The 15194-nt window shown below is 41.4% G+C and overlaps 1 protein-coding gene across 1 annotated transcript in view; it reads left to right on the top strand.

The window, feature by feature from the left end:
* The window catches only part of SDK1 (sidekick cell adhesion molecule 1), a 364412-nt gene that overhangs the window by 273049 nt on the left and 76169 nt on the right, over positions 1–15194 (top strand). The window contains exons 23-26 of the mRNA XM_031606919.2: positions 1705–1826; positions 9155–9264; positions 11324–11474; positions 13362–13599. Of these exons, the coding sequence (XP_031462779.2) occupies positions 1705–1826; positions 9155–9264; positions 11324–11474; positions 13362–13599 (621 nt within the window). The remainder of the gene's footprint in view (positions 1–1704; positions 1827–9154; positions 9265–11323; positions 11475–13361; positions 13600–15194) is intronic.

The raw sequence follows: 15194 nt of genomic DNA, 5'->3' as shown, positions 1-15194 counted from the left end.
TTATAATAAGTATGGGTTTGTTTATGCAGCATCAGAAGTCTTCACCGCATCATTTAAAGCTAATTCTTAGAAGGCATTAAAACATTAAAATGAAGATTTGCAATTACCAGAAAGTTGGGTTTTGTGATAGAAGTTTAAAAAAAAAAAAAGTTGTAGAGATTGCAGAAGGAACAGACAAAGCAATAAAGTGGATAAAGTTAGGAAGCTCTTGATATTTACAAAGTAACATAAGAAGCAAGCCTGAATTAAATAAAAATTGGTGCTTTTGGGGAAAAGTAGAGTTTGGATGCTGTTAAATGAGACAGGTTTTTCTATTTTAAGTAGTATAACTTATGTCACCTGTGAGAGGGTATTTGCATAATGAAACTGAAATCTTATTTGCAACATTTGGCATCTGTGGCCTGAGAAAGATTTGGAAAGTAGTCCTCTGCCGCATTGTCTGAGTTTCCACTTGGGCCCCTGTGCATTATTTGATTTAGCATTTTGCATTTGGATTTTAAAACTCAGCACTCTCCTTCATCCTGTACACAAAGCAAACTAAAAAGCCGTTTCAAACCTCCAACCAGCAGTTTCTGTTAATTTATAGGCTATACAAGTAGAACTTTCCAAAGTGGAGCAGTTAATGTACATCACTGATGGTAATCCATATTTTTCCCTTTTCTGGTGTTTTTGAACTTTTCTGTGTGTCTTGAAGTATGCTTGCCTTTCTTTCCCCTAATCACAGGTAATTGTGACAAGTTGCAGGCTGGATCAATGCCATGCTGCCTGTCGTTACCCAGATAACAGCATTATCCTGTTTGGTCAGAGTTGGTTTATCGATCACAGCTCCCACAAATGTGAAGTAAATATCAAGAAATATTGTGCATTCATGCATACTCAAAAATACATGCCAAAAATCTGCCCATTTTTGCCTGCTGCATTTGCACATAGTAAAACATTACAAATGATTACTGATTATTGTCCTAATTTCCATTGCTTATGAATGCAGGTACTATTGGAAATTTATTCTGAACAATCTATATTTAATCCCTTTCCTGGGCTTGTTTTTGTTGATAATTCAGGCAGTATTAAAAATGTAAATGCTGCTGTAAGCTTGACTGATGTGAGGCAGCGATCTGATTGGAGCTACAGATTTTTCCCCATAGAAGGTCACCCTCTTTATTTACAGCAGAAATTAAAAAAAAAAAAAAAAAATCATTTTGCTTTATGCAGCCATCAGAAATGGCTTATAAAACCCATCTATTGTAGATCAATATGAGAAGCATAAAACCCTTCCACTGCCCAAAAACCTGGGAGTCTTTTTCCGTTGTTAATATATTAAAGCTGTATATACCATAAGTAAAATAATTATAATTGTAGACAAAAAGCAGTGCAGCAGAACTAGATGCCTTGGGAAGTGCCTTCCCCCAGCCACCAGGCTTTGTCTGTTACTCCACCTCCCCAAAATTGTAGCTGCAGTTCTATAGAGGGACTCTCTTCATTTTTGATCTGTAAAATGCAGTGCATGCTCAGAGCAGCAGAAATTGTAATGTTGTATTTAATACTTAGCCAAAAAAAAAAAAATCCCAACAATAAAACCAACCCTATTTTCTCTATAGCAATTGTTATAAAGGTATTTTCAATGCTGAAACGCTGGCAGCCTGTGCTTCAGTGCTTTATACCAGGAACATTTCCATCTCTCATGTGTTGTTTCTCTCTCTACAGAACTTCCAGGCGCTCCATCCAACCTGGTGATCTCCAACATCAGCCCTCGCTCTGCCACACTTCAGTTCCGTCCAGGCTATGATGGCAAGACCTCCATCTGCAAGTGGATAGTGGAAGGCCAGGTATGGCCCTGATGGGGAGCTCTCACTGAGTCAAAAAAGGATCATCACAAGCAACTCATTCACCAGAGTTTGGTCCATTTATTTTAGAAATGGTTTCAAACCTGAGTTTGTGTCCTGATAGGTTCACATTCAGACCAGGTGCTAACCTGAAATTATCTCATAGAGCAGAAGTATGGGGAGAATTGCAGTGAACGGTTAAGATGCCATTGTTTGAGACACTGGGTGTATTTGTGCCATTTTGTAAGGAAATATCCTGAGGTTTTCTGTCCAGGCTTCTAGATTTGAGTAGGCTGAATTCTCACCTTCATCAGCCTTAAACGATATTCCTCCTTCTGCTGCCATTATGCCTTGGAGGGCTTACATATTCCTCATTTGTTTTCCTGACAGATGAGCTTTGCTTCTTCCTTTCCACCCACAGATGTTTATAAATAATATAATCTGTTTTTAAGACCAAATGTTGGACTTCTTAAATCACCATCACCACTTAGGCATGTTGATACAATCACTTCACTTGATAACGAAACTGTTGTGAACAAGTTGGTACATTTTGTACAATTTACATCCACATTACTGCATATTGCAGAATTAAATGCTGAATTTTTACGATTTGGTGGCTTGGCACACCTTGGGAATCATGTGTTGGAGCATTGCATTGGTGTTGGTAGGAATTCAATTCTGTGATCAAGAATTACAAAAAGCCACTGAAATTAAGCAAATTTGAATGCTTTAAAATGGCAGTAATTATTGCCACAGTGTTTGTCCACATCCTTGTAGAGCCGTGGGTACCAGTAGCAATTGGAGGGTTCTTGGTGTGCAGGGAAGGAAGGGAGAGATGGGTGTTCACAAAGACCTGTCAGTATCTTATGCACTGCTGGTAAACTGATGGTTCTGGTAGATCCTGGATCTGCTTATATTTGCTCCAACAGGAAAATTACAGCAGAATCTGTCATGCTGAGTCTGAGCATTTCTTTGCACCACACCACACTGTTCAGCTTTGGCACAGCAAGAAACATTATTCCAAATGGATTTAATACTTGGAAAAAAAAATCTCGCTCACATGATTAACAAGAAATCTTTTCAGTTATGCAAAGAAATTGATGATTTCTTACTGATACAGTAAATCCTGTTTCCAGGATGACAGCTGCCTATAATCCTTTGTTCACAGCCCCTTTCTGCCAGCACTTTATTCAAACTTTTCTACTCTGTTGAAGTGCAATCTCACAGCGCCTTTAGCCAGGCTAAACCAGGAGGTCAGGTTGTCCTATCCTCTCTCTTCATCCCCATCACTCCCAGCAAGACTTTCTTGCTCCTAGCTTCTCTATGCTGTCATATCTGGAGCTGTAGGGGTTGGCCTAGCCAAGAACAAATGGGTTTCAGACAGATCAAGTCTCTGTACAGGCTGTGTGCAATTAGAAGATCCCCACTGCAGAGCAGGAGATGAGAACGTGGTGATGTGAGCAGGAGTTGAGGGCAGGAATGTCTCCATCCTGGCTTGGAGCTAAGCTGCCCTGGACCTGCCCCGCTGGGTTCCGAGGGTTTTTATGTCTACGTGTCCAGGACGTACAGACTTTTACATAACAGTTATGGCATGATGAAGAGCCGTCCTGCATGTCAGTCCATGTTCCCCTCTGTACAGCTGGGTGGTAGTTTTGCATTGGACACCCCATTTATATTGTACTGCTCATTCATCTCTCTTGGGGCTACACTCTTTCTCTAGTTTTCTGTGTCCTCACAAGCGTGTTTTTATTCCTTCTTCCTTTGTGGCACAAAACTTTATTGATGAGGGCAGGTCTAGAAAATCTTCCAAATGTTCCATTTTGGCCAAGTGCCATTTTTGAAGTCTGATACTTTATGAACAGTCTGAATGAAAACACAGCTGGGAATTCCAGTTTATGTGAAATTTTTTACATCTGGCCTTGGCTTCTGCTTTTTGTGCTGGGATGTAAATTGACGGGATCCACTGTGGAACTAATTCTCAATTATGTCAGTGAACATGAGAGGAGACTCAGGTCTTTAAGATGTTAGTGCTGGTAGATACTGAAATATCAAGCGTTGAAAATCCCATTTCTGTGTTTCTAGTAAAGCCACTTTCTGTACTTCTGAAAGGATTTCTTAAATCTTTTTTCAGCAGTTTCTCTTCTGTGGTCACATTTAGAACTGTGAGGACTGGAGCAAACTGGATTTCCAAACCAAAAGCTGCAAAAAAGTACCATGCCATTTAAAAAGTATTTCTAAAATTGCTTTTCCATTACATGCAGTATAATCTAAAGAGAAGAGAGTCAAATGTGATATAAAGGTTTTGCAGACACTTGTTCAGAAGGTCCAAAAGTAATGGTCTTGTGGCATTGACACTCAGACTACATGTTCATCCCCAAAGAGTTTCAGTAAATCCTTCCTATTACCAGCAATCATCCTGTACTCTCAGATTCAGAATATATATTGCAGACATATTTTTCTGGCAATTTGCAATGACGGATGTCTATGAATCCCTTAATATGCTTTCGTGTTTGCACACTCTCTATGCTGCAGCAGATTCCATTTATTTTGCTCTTATTTTTCTTGAGGTTTTGTTGGAAGAAGAACATAAATGGCAGTGTCATGGCTGTTCCTTGGTATGAGTACAGGCCCAGGCCACAACACTGAGCTTTCCATGGGCTGATGAGAGAAGCCAGGTTGACCTCTGTTGCGCCTAATTTGTTTTCTGGTGATCAATGTTATTGTGCAGACAGCAGAAGATTTGCAGCACCTCTTCATAAGTGGCATTTGGGTGTTGCACAGGTCAGAGAGCCATGAGTACATGGGCTTACTTAGAGGATTTTCTTAGAACCTTTCTGCTGTTTGAATAGAGATTTCCTTATAATATTATCATGAGCAACAGCAGAACTGGAAAAGGGAGTTTCAAAGTACAAAAACCTTAAAAGCATCCTCACTGTGTTCTCTTGTAAGGCTGTGAGTTGGGATGGACCTCACTTTCGCCATGAATTTGTTGGGTTTTGTAGGTTGTCAGTGACCCAGATAGGACTCATCCATTGTACGAGGTGATTCTCTTGGTGTCATTTTCTCTTCAGAGCTGGTAAATAAAGTGTCTGAAGCCCTGACAATATTATGACTTCGCCAATCTTTAAATCAAAAATGGGTGAATCGATTTAAGGATTTTGTAGGAAAAAAATGGCACCCAGGCTGACATCCTGTGCACCAAATTTCTCCCAAAGTGATTTCAAATGCCTGAGTTATAGACCTCTATAATGAAAACTCTGACATATCTTGAACTATAGCAGAACACAGGGTACTTCTGTAACGCACAGAAACATCGTGTTTCCCTATCCTGCTGTTAGTGCTTAATAACTGTTCACAATTTTGGAAGCATTACTGTCTTAAAAGAAAAACTGCAGCAAATGATTTGACATTCCAAAGTTAATTTTTTTTTGTTGAATTTTTTTTTTTAAGTGGAAATTCACTTACATAGTGCATCCCAACTGACAACGTTAAGTCAATTGATAAAATTTGTAAAAATTACCAGTTTTAGAAATGGAGAAACTAGTCCGTAGAGAAGTAAAAAGTTCTGACATCATTTCCAATATTGCTTTATACCATCTCATTTCTGTAATAATAAATGAATGTGATCTTTTATTGAACATAATGCCTTGGTAACAGCCTAGAGATGGGGATTTATACGTGGCTGATAGTTATGGGGAATCATATGAAGCGATGCGGTGGAGATAGGTATTTTAATTGTGGCAGTTCCTGCTGATCTCCTGGGGCTCGTGGCCTTATTGTACTGAGAACTGTTAAGATGCAGAGTACATTTCTTAAAGAGTTTTTATGCCGATGGCAACAGCAAAACAGTTGGTGTTCTCATCTGCCTCCTAAAACAATGCACACATGAATACGTGTGCATCTGCCACAAGCATAATCCTTTTCTGAAGTTTGAGGATACTGCTATCCAAAAACCAACAATAAGAAATAAGCCTGCAAATTAACTTTATTTAATGCAGCCTGGCTCACAGGGGACTCTGCGGCCCCCCATAGGACTCTCTTATCCTAACCATTGCCCATAGTTCTTTTTTGCCTTGTGGGAATCCCTTTGTACTCTGATTTTTGAAACAGAAATGTTTCCTCTGATCTAACATCAGAGTTCTTCAGCAAAAAATAATTTTCTTTTCTTTCAAAAGCCTGAAACTTGGAACCTGCTAAATGCCTTGCAGAAGTTAAAAATATAGGAGCCCATCGGTGAAGATTCTCTTCCAAGGCTCATTTCTGAGATAACTGCTAAATAAGTGAAACTTGTACTGAGTAACAGTCACCTAGGATTGCTTGGCTGCACGATCAGAAATCACGCAGCAGTCCCCATGCTGCTTACCATGCTACCCTCGAGCTGAGTGCCCTCCTGCTTTGGAAAAGCTCCCCACAAAGGCAGCACACTCTTAAATGTGCTACTGACTGCAGCAGCAGATCAAACTCTTGAAGTTGCCCAGGTGCTGGCACCAGATCCTGGCACATTGCAAGGTATTATTCTAACTAAAGCAAGTTCCTCATCTCTTTGTTTTAAGAAGTTTTACTGAATTACAGAACTCTGCCTGTGCTTGATGTCTTCTACTACTTCTCCATCACAGCCTTTCAGCAGAGAATGAGCCTGAAAGGGGTGTACTGGGACTGTCTGTGCCCCAGGTCCCCCCACTCCTGAACCAGGTAGCAGCCACCTGTTACCTGCTGGCTCCTGAGCCTCAGGGCAGCCAGTAGAAGCAACTTGGTTGTCACTTTCTATTTCCTTATAGGATGTACCCATCATTCCTAGCAGGGAACGCATTTAAAATTAGAAAGATGTGTCCTGGGATGGCTTCTGAGGGACTTGCCTTGGTCCTGGGCACATAAGAGCTTTCACCAGCTCTCAATCAGTAAAAGATCCTTAATATTTCCCTCTTTGCAGCCAGCTGGTGAATGCACGTCTGCAGAACAGGCAGAGGTTTTGGACACCTCTCAAGCTCGAGTCAGTGCTGATTGTTTACAGCCCTTTGGGCCTATGGGTCTGAACCATGTGGTCCTTAATGTGGATTAATGATCTGCCTGCTGCTGCATAACGATTGAAACCTGCAGTCTTTTTTTTTTTTTTTTTTTTCCTATGCAAGTAATATTTTTACAAGGGTTTATTGTTCTTAGAATATAAAAAGAAAACTCTAATGCACTCCTGGAGATTATTTGCAGCCTCCAAAACACTGTGGATGGTTGCTGTACAATTACTGCAGCACTTTGAATTGATGCTGTTAAGAGCAAGGAATTTCATTAAAATAAGCATTCTACAAAGTCTTTTCTACAGAATTAATCACAAATGTTTTATTAAAAGTTTTCAGTGTTTCTGTGACTGAAATCCATCCTCTCCTTCTTTCTTTCCTCATGTAGTCTTTTATAAGGACATTTGTATAATCTATATCTATAGCATCTCTTTGTTCTCTGTGTTGGTTTTAGGGCAGTTCTGTGTTCCCAGGCAGACCTGCATTGAGCTGCTTCATTAAGCTTCTCTATCTAGGAACTTCACATTTTCTGGAGCACTGTTGGGTCTGGGAATTTCAAAAGATCCATAATTTACACTGACATCTTTTTAATAAGATCTTTGGTGTGTATCAGTGTATTTGATTCCCATCAGTACTCAAAGACCAATCAACACCTTTGCAAGCACCTTCCCCCATGGAAGCAGTCCTCTGCTAGAAAGATCACCGAGGCTTCCTCTCACAATGCAATGCAGAACTTATTTCTTTGGCCTAATTTTCCTTGTGTCATTTCTTCATGCACAAACATAAATATGCAGCACATTGACTCCTGAGTGAGCAAAGAACTAAAACATCTATAAATAAATCAGGCTTCTTCTCCTGGAGGGAAAAAAAAAAAAAATGGAAGTGAATGAAACCTAATTTTCTGTTTGAAATACTTGGGATTTGCTAGATAGTTTGGGCTGTGTTGCCTATCAACTGCCTTGATAATGTCTATGGCTGTAACTAGTATGCAGAAGTCGTAAGAGATCTATTTTCAAAAGATTAAAGCAGGTTACTCTTTTCACAGTAGGTTGTGAGCTTCTGAAATTTGTTGCCAGAGCAGTGAGTGGAAGTAGGTAGTGTCAGTAGGTTTCAAAAAGGATTAGTCACCATCATGGACATCAAGGCCATAAATAGATGCTGAAGGGAGTAGCTGCTTTTGTCCCTCCAGTATCCCTCAATACAGAATTGTGGACACCAAGATAGGGTGAGGGAACTGACTTCAAATATGGCCAGGCTCATGGCTCTCACTAAATGGTATTTTCTGTTGTTGGGGCTGGAATGCCAGCTGACTGGAGTGTTTGTCCATCCCTGAAGGATATTTGATGAAGTGGGATCTTTCCAGAGCTGCAGTGAAAGAACAGAGTGACAACAACATTTCATTGAAGCACTGACCCTCTTTCTTTATGGCAGGTTTGAAGCACTGGAATAAAAGTGCTAAGGAATTATAGCAGGGAGCCTTGTCTAAGATCCCATCTCTCTGCTCTTGTGACACTCCAAAGTGACACTCAGCCATCCACCAGCTCTCATCCCTCTCCCTTCCCACACTGTTCAGCACACAGCCCTGCACACCAGCACTGCTGTCTCCCAGGGTCTCACATCTCACTGGCCTTCTTCTCACGCCTTGTTGGCTTCCTCCTTAAGCCCCCGTTCAACTCCATTGCATCTCCAGCAATCTATATGGAAAGCAGTGCTCTCAGTTCCCATCACCCTTCTGTCCCTTCTAACAGCTCTGTGGCTGAGGGAATGTGTTGGGCTGACTTTCAGCAGAGTGCTGGGATTAATTAATACAAAGCACTTCACGTGGATGAGCCTGGTCTAAGTGCATCCCAGCAGCTGAGGTTAAAACACTTCTGTACTTTGACTTTGTTCTTGTTTCTCTGTCTTCATTTCTGTGGCATTTGTCTCCATTGAGACTTATTTAGTATGCATCAGTTCATGTGAGTTATTATCAAGGCTATTCTTCATTTTGTTATATTACTCCTTGATACTTTCATATTGTTGCAGTGAGATTGAATTGGGTAATAGCTCTCCCATGGTGTTCTTCTGGAATAGATCCTCTCAGAGAATCCCAGTGAAGTCCCAACAGTACAAGGAAAATTGGCTAATGTGGCCACGCTCTTACTAGAGCTTTGTCATATGAAAATAAATACTAACTGGATGTTGTGTGTTCAGAAGTAGTTTTCCTTCCTCGGTAGTGGAGGCACACATTGTAAAAAAAATGAGTGTATGTAATTATCTACGTATATATGCATAAACACAGACATCCTTGTGTTTTATATTGATCTTTCCCATGTGTAGGTGGGCGTACTGGGTGATGAAGAGGAGTGGGTGAGTCTCCACGAGGTGGACAATGAACCTGATGCTCAGATGCTGGAGGTACCAAACCTTACTCCTTACACTCATTACAGGTAAGAACAGCAGGTAATTAGCTGCAGTATGATTAAAAAAAAATAGCAAGTTGCAGCGTGGAACAGCTTTCCTAATCAAGAACAGCTGGTTGTATTTTGTTATCTGAACAAAAGGGAGAAAGGTTCACTGTTTCCACAGTTTATACTTAAAATTACTTGTCTGATACTGTTAATTGTAATTTACATGCAATACAGTTCCTCACGTTAAAAGGGAAGCCAAGTGCACAGTGAGGAGTACTGTGGGTTACTGATATCCTGTGACTTCCCTCATCTGAAGAGTGCACCACCACTGTAACATCAGTCAGTGACAAATCAATTGTAGCTAAACTGGTGCAAACTTGTAATTACATATTTACACCAGCTTAAACATTTTATTGATTTAGCTTAATTTGGTAGCATCAATTAGGTGAAATCTTTGTTTATAAGAATTTCCCGAATTAAACTTAATAGATATATGCAAGGTTTAGGCTGATTGAGGTGAATCTACATCCTGGGTGCACCCCAGTTAAATGAGATGGATTTTTAAAATCAATCAGTGCAAATGATGTGTTGATTTAGCACAGGCAAGATCTGAGAATTTGAGATATTCAGTCCTAGCAGAAAAATGCTTTATAAAATATCTTGCTAGGGTCTCTACCAAAAAAAAAAAAAGCCAGTCCTTAAAGATGGAGAGAGTCATATGTGAAGTGCAGGTTGTACCACAACTCAGTGTTCAGAGTCCATGTGAAGTAGGCATCACTTGCACGCCTAGGATCTGCATAGAGAAATTCCATAGAGATAACAAACAATAAGGAAGTATATGATGAGTTTGGGATTTATTTTGTAAACATTGAACTTTTTGGTTTGTTTGACTGCTGCATTTGTCTCTGGAGTATCGTGCTTATATTCCTTCTGTACCTATTAAATACTGGAGTGACCCCCTCTGATTTTTTTCATCATCATTCACACGCTAGCGCCGTTCCTTGAATTTTGGCTGGCTGTTTCCTCTCAGGCATGCACCAACACAGGGATGAGCTTTTGAGTTTTGTTTACACAGAACAATTTTATTTTGCTTTTGGAAATCCAAAAGGTTGGTGCCAAATGTATTCATTGTTCTGTAATCAGCTTTAATCATTACACGTCAAGGAAATAAATAATGAGAGCTAATTACAAGAACCCATCTTTATTGGCCAGCTTCTTTTCTACGTTTTGTGCCAATGCTTTGAGAGTAGAATCAAGGACAATATTTGTTCAGTGCATTTGTTCAATGTGTTTCCTGTAGTGCCTTTTCTAGGGTTGAGCAGAGCAGATAAACAAACACAGCCGTGTTGACTAGCTCACTCTTATCCCAAATTCAGCCATTAGGTCCAAAAATGCAGTGTTTCATATGAGCAGGTCATGTGCTGGGTACCTCTGATGGACGTACTTGTGCCCATGAAGTGTGAGAGCATCTGAAATGAGCAGCACGTCTTAATTATTTGGTGCTTCCTGCAGAAAGATTTCTCTGAGTCTTCTGTGACCCAATGGGGATTTCTATTGTGGAAGAGATGGTTTCAAGCAGACAGGTTATTTTTTAAAGAGCCATATCCATATTAAATAACTTAATCTTTCTTGTGCAGGAAGGCTGAAAACGCAGCGCAAGGATAAATCAGCTTCTTTCAACCAGTAATTGAGGGGAAATGTTATCACTGGTATATTTTTTATATTGACAGGGAATGAGAATATCTGAAGTTTGATATTTTAATACCTTTCTGGATGTATTGTATAAACACTGCAAAAGAAAATCACTTACTGCCAGCATAAGCTCATCAGACTTGGCATAATTAACATAAATTTCTCACACAAATACCTAAGTTTCTAATCGACCCTAAGCTAATCTCATTTTCATTTTCATTTTTTCTAATACCTGAGAGGATCTGAGCACAGTTACCGCAAACCATTCAGCCGTGAATACAAAGGGGACCTGCACACAACCACCTTTGCAGGCTGTTGAGTTGTACCCGCCCTGTCGCTCCCCATCCCTCCCACTCCAGGGGGCTCTCGGGTTGATCCCACACTCTGCCTCTCCCTTCCACCTCAGGTTCCGGATGCGGCAGGTGAACGTGGTGGGTGCCAGCCCACTGAGCCAACCCTCACGTGTCATCCAGACCCTGCAAGCCCCTCCAGACGTGGCCCCCAGCAGCGTGAGCGTGCGCACGGCCAGCGAGAGCAGCCTGCGGATGCGCTGGGTGGTGAGATGGGGATGGATGGGTGCAGGGGTGGGGTGCTGGCAGCTGGGGTGCAGCTCGGTTCCTAGGAGCTGCCTGCAGCTCGGGAATGCTTTTCCCTCGCGTTCAGCATGAGGCTGACGGCAAAATTATTTCCTTTTTTCAGAATAGTCGGAAATCTGAGACTTACCTTAAGTGCCTTATTAATCACTTAAATTGCCTACTGCCACTGCCTCTGCCACTTCATCAGGGGAATATATGCCTGTGTGTAAAACCTTGGCTTCTGAGACTCCAGTTCCACCGTCTGGGTCAACGTGTGGGACAGAAATATAATGCTGGAGCCAATTTGCAGTTTCCTGGGGCTCAGTTGTTTGTGCTGAGTAAAACTGTCCCCAGGAGGTACACAGGGGCCATTGACAGCCATTCTGCAGGTACCGAGCGGTTCAAAGATGGCAAAGTTTGCACATTACACTCCCGTAGGAAGATAGATATGGGAAAGGCTGTGGGGTTATGTGATAAAATCTAGAAACAAAGAATTAATTGCAAAGATGCAGTGGTTGGTGACACCGTTGTGTTCCTTTGACTGTCTCGCTTACCACACACAGGGGGACTTGTTTGGCAATAAGTTTGCTCCAGAATGGTTTTATTTCTCCCTGGGTAGGATTTTCTGGGGGTTACTGTGGTGTGAAGCTGATGAAGCACACGTTTTCTTTTGCCCACACGTTACCTTTTCCATGCATAACCTCCTTACAGCTGGGAGACAAAATCTGGCTATGGAGACAAGAGAGGGTCGCTCCCATCATCGGGGAATAATTCCAATTTGCTATTGAAGAGCACAATTGAGTTCTGAACTCTGAAAGACTGACAGATCTGACCTGTAGACACTCATGAAATGTCTCAGGGTCCCACCAAATGAACAGTGGTGTCTATAGGAGAGCTTTGACATTATCTGGTAGGACCCACGTAACTCATTCATGGCTTCACCATGCCCACATTTTTAGACCTTTGGTTCCATGACCACATATCTTACATCAAAATCAACTCCGAGTTGTTTTCAAAAACTTTTAGACTTGTGTTTCCCTGCTGTACTATCTAGGAAGCCTGGTTTTCATGAGTCCAACTGTGCAGGGTTCAGGAGGAGCCAACAGCACAGCTAAAAATGCTGCAGCGTACCTTTTTCATGCTTGATAACATCAGCATTTGAAAGCATTTAATCTCTCTTTCTCAAGACCTACAGGTGAATCTGTGTCCCTCTGGGAGCTGGGAATTCCTTCCTTCCAACAGAACAGGGGTCACATTTTTAGCCCCGCTTGCCTGCAGGGTATAGTCTTCTGCGCTGTGAAATGTTAATGGATATCAAACTTTGCCAGTGAGTCAGAACTGAATCTCAGCCATCTGTAGCATCGTGTAGTTAGTTTTATGAGGAAAAACTTGAAACTTCATGAAGTAGGCTAATTATTTCATATTTTAATCTCTGAAATTGCTTGGGGAGTTGGAATACTGGAATAAATCTCTGCTGATAAATGAGCAGGGAGAGAGTCAGTAAAAAAAAAAAAATATTTTAAAAAAAGTACGATAAATGAATTTGTCACATGCTTCAGCAATTTATCATTCATTTCCATATTTAATCACAAAGTCCTGAGTATATTGCATTGGTTTCATCTCTGTTGATGCACCCACAGCAAGAGGCATAGTTCTGTCTGCGTATCAATGTGGCACGAAATTCAAGTTAAAATTGAAATCTCAAACAACACAGAAATCAGAGGCCATGAAATGTAAATTAGCCCTTCCATCTCTTTTGCCATCTTGTGGCCTTACACGAGTTCAGACCGCCCTGGTATGTCATTTGCAAAGCTCTGGCACCGTGCTCTGAGCTGTAATATTGGGCTTCTCTTTGGATTTCTCCCCCAGCCCCTGCCCGACACGCAGTACAATGGCAACCCAGAGTCCGTGGGGTACCGCATCAAGTTCTGGCGCGTGGATCTGCAGCCTTCCGCCCTGCTGAAGGTCATCAACGACCGGCTGGAAAGGGAGTGCACCATCGAGGAGCTGGAGGAGTGGACGGAGTACGAGCTGCAGATCCAGGCCTTCAACGCCATTGGGGCAGGACCGTGGAGCGAAGTGGTGCGAGGTCGGACGCGGGAGTCCGGTGAGTCAGAGCCCCACGTCGGCTGGGAAGGACAAATCAGAGGATTTTCAGCATGTGATGCCTTTTGTTGTTCAGTTTTTTTTTTTTCTTGTTGACCCATGAAATCAAAAACAGAAGGAAAACAATCTCTGGGTGCACTGAAGGTGAAAAGATATGGAGACGTTTGAGGGAGCTTATTTATATATTTAAGAATTTTACTCCTCTCATGTTCTCATACATAAACCTATAAACCTGCATGAAAGGTTTGTTTAAACCTTGTTTATTTAAAGCAAATAAAACAACCTCTTCCTGCTCCTGCCACAGTTTGGCAGCATCACAGGCAGCACAAGGAGCTCACGTCCATCCTTCTCTGCCTCTTCTTCCTCCTTAACAGCTTCATTGCCCCTCATTCTCCCCTTCCCCAGTCCACTCCTGGCCTGAGGCAGGTTTTCTGGCAGTCGTGGTTATCTGAAATTTAATTTCAAGCACTACGTATTTCTAAAAGGGCACAAATTATTTTAGAGGGCTAATGAGCCACGTGGAAGTGAGATAATTATTTGAGCTTTTGACGACACGTTTTCAAAACTACCATCTAAAACTGTGTACGGAAGGTTATACAGACATAACCTTCATGTAGACGTAACCTTTATGTAGACATAACCTTCACGTAGACATGGAGCACAGGTACTGTGTTGTCTGATTCATCCATAGGATCATAGAGACTTCAGACAGTGTCAGCAAACTCACAACTTTGGGCAGCAGTAAATTATTGTCAGCACAGCAGCAACAGTAAAGACAGATCTTGAAAAGCTCCTCTTTGGCTGTTAGCTTCCACATCACCTATTCCCAAACCTGCCCTGCATGCACCTGATAAATTAAAATTTATGTTGCAGATGAATAAAAGAATAGATGACACACATGGTTTAAAAGTTAACTACTAAAAGCTCTTTGTGACTTGTATTTATGCAAAGCCCAATGCTGATATTTTTTCTTACTTTTTTTTTTTTTTTTCCATTTTTCTTCATGAAAATGTTTCGGAATTCAATCATATCCATGCCCCAGCTTGATAGCTACGTATGTGCATGCGTGTGCACTCTGCACCATGCAGCAACATTTGGCATGAAGCGTGAGAGCTGTGCATAGTGCACAATTTGCTCTGCTGCCTCACGTAACTGTCCTTTGAACTGCTGAGAAGAAGGCTAGACAAAGTCATCCCACTCCATTAAAGTGGTGCTTTTTGGGAAGGAGTAATTGGAAAGCTATTGCCAGAGGTATTTTAAGCAGGGCATGTTTGTACTGGAGTTAGAGATAGCGTGACCTAGACAAAGTAGTTTTGAAGTGTTTTGTGTCATAATAAAAAGATACCGTGTTCTCCATTTTCTCCTTCCCACTGCTCTTCAAACACTTCTTTTGAAAGGAAGTAAATACTAAGATTAAGCAATTTCATAAAACCTTAGGATTACAGTGCTCTTGCTCAGCATCTAAAGATCAGAGGTTACACGTGTGTGTTTGGCATTTCCTCTTGCAGTATTCAAAGAGGGTTGACTTGAAACTGATTATAGGAGGCACGCTGAAACCAGGATCAGAATAATACAAAGCTGTGATCTGGGCCATAA

Source organism: Phasianus colchicus, chromosome 16, assembly GCF_987193195.1.
Source record: "Phasianus colchicus chromosome 16, bPhaCol1.hap1.1, whole genome shotgun sequence".
Taxonomy (NCBI): domain Eukaryota; kingdom Metazoa; phylum Chordata; class Aves; order Galliformes; family Phasianidae; genus Phasianus; species Phasianus colchicus.
Note: the sequence above shows the minus strand (reverse complement) of the source record. Positions and strands in the feature narration are given on the sequence as shown.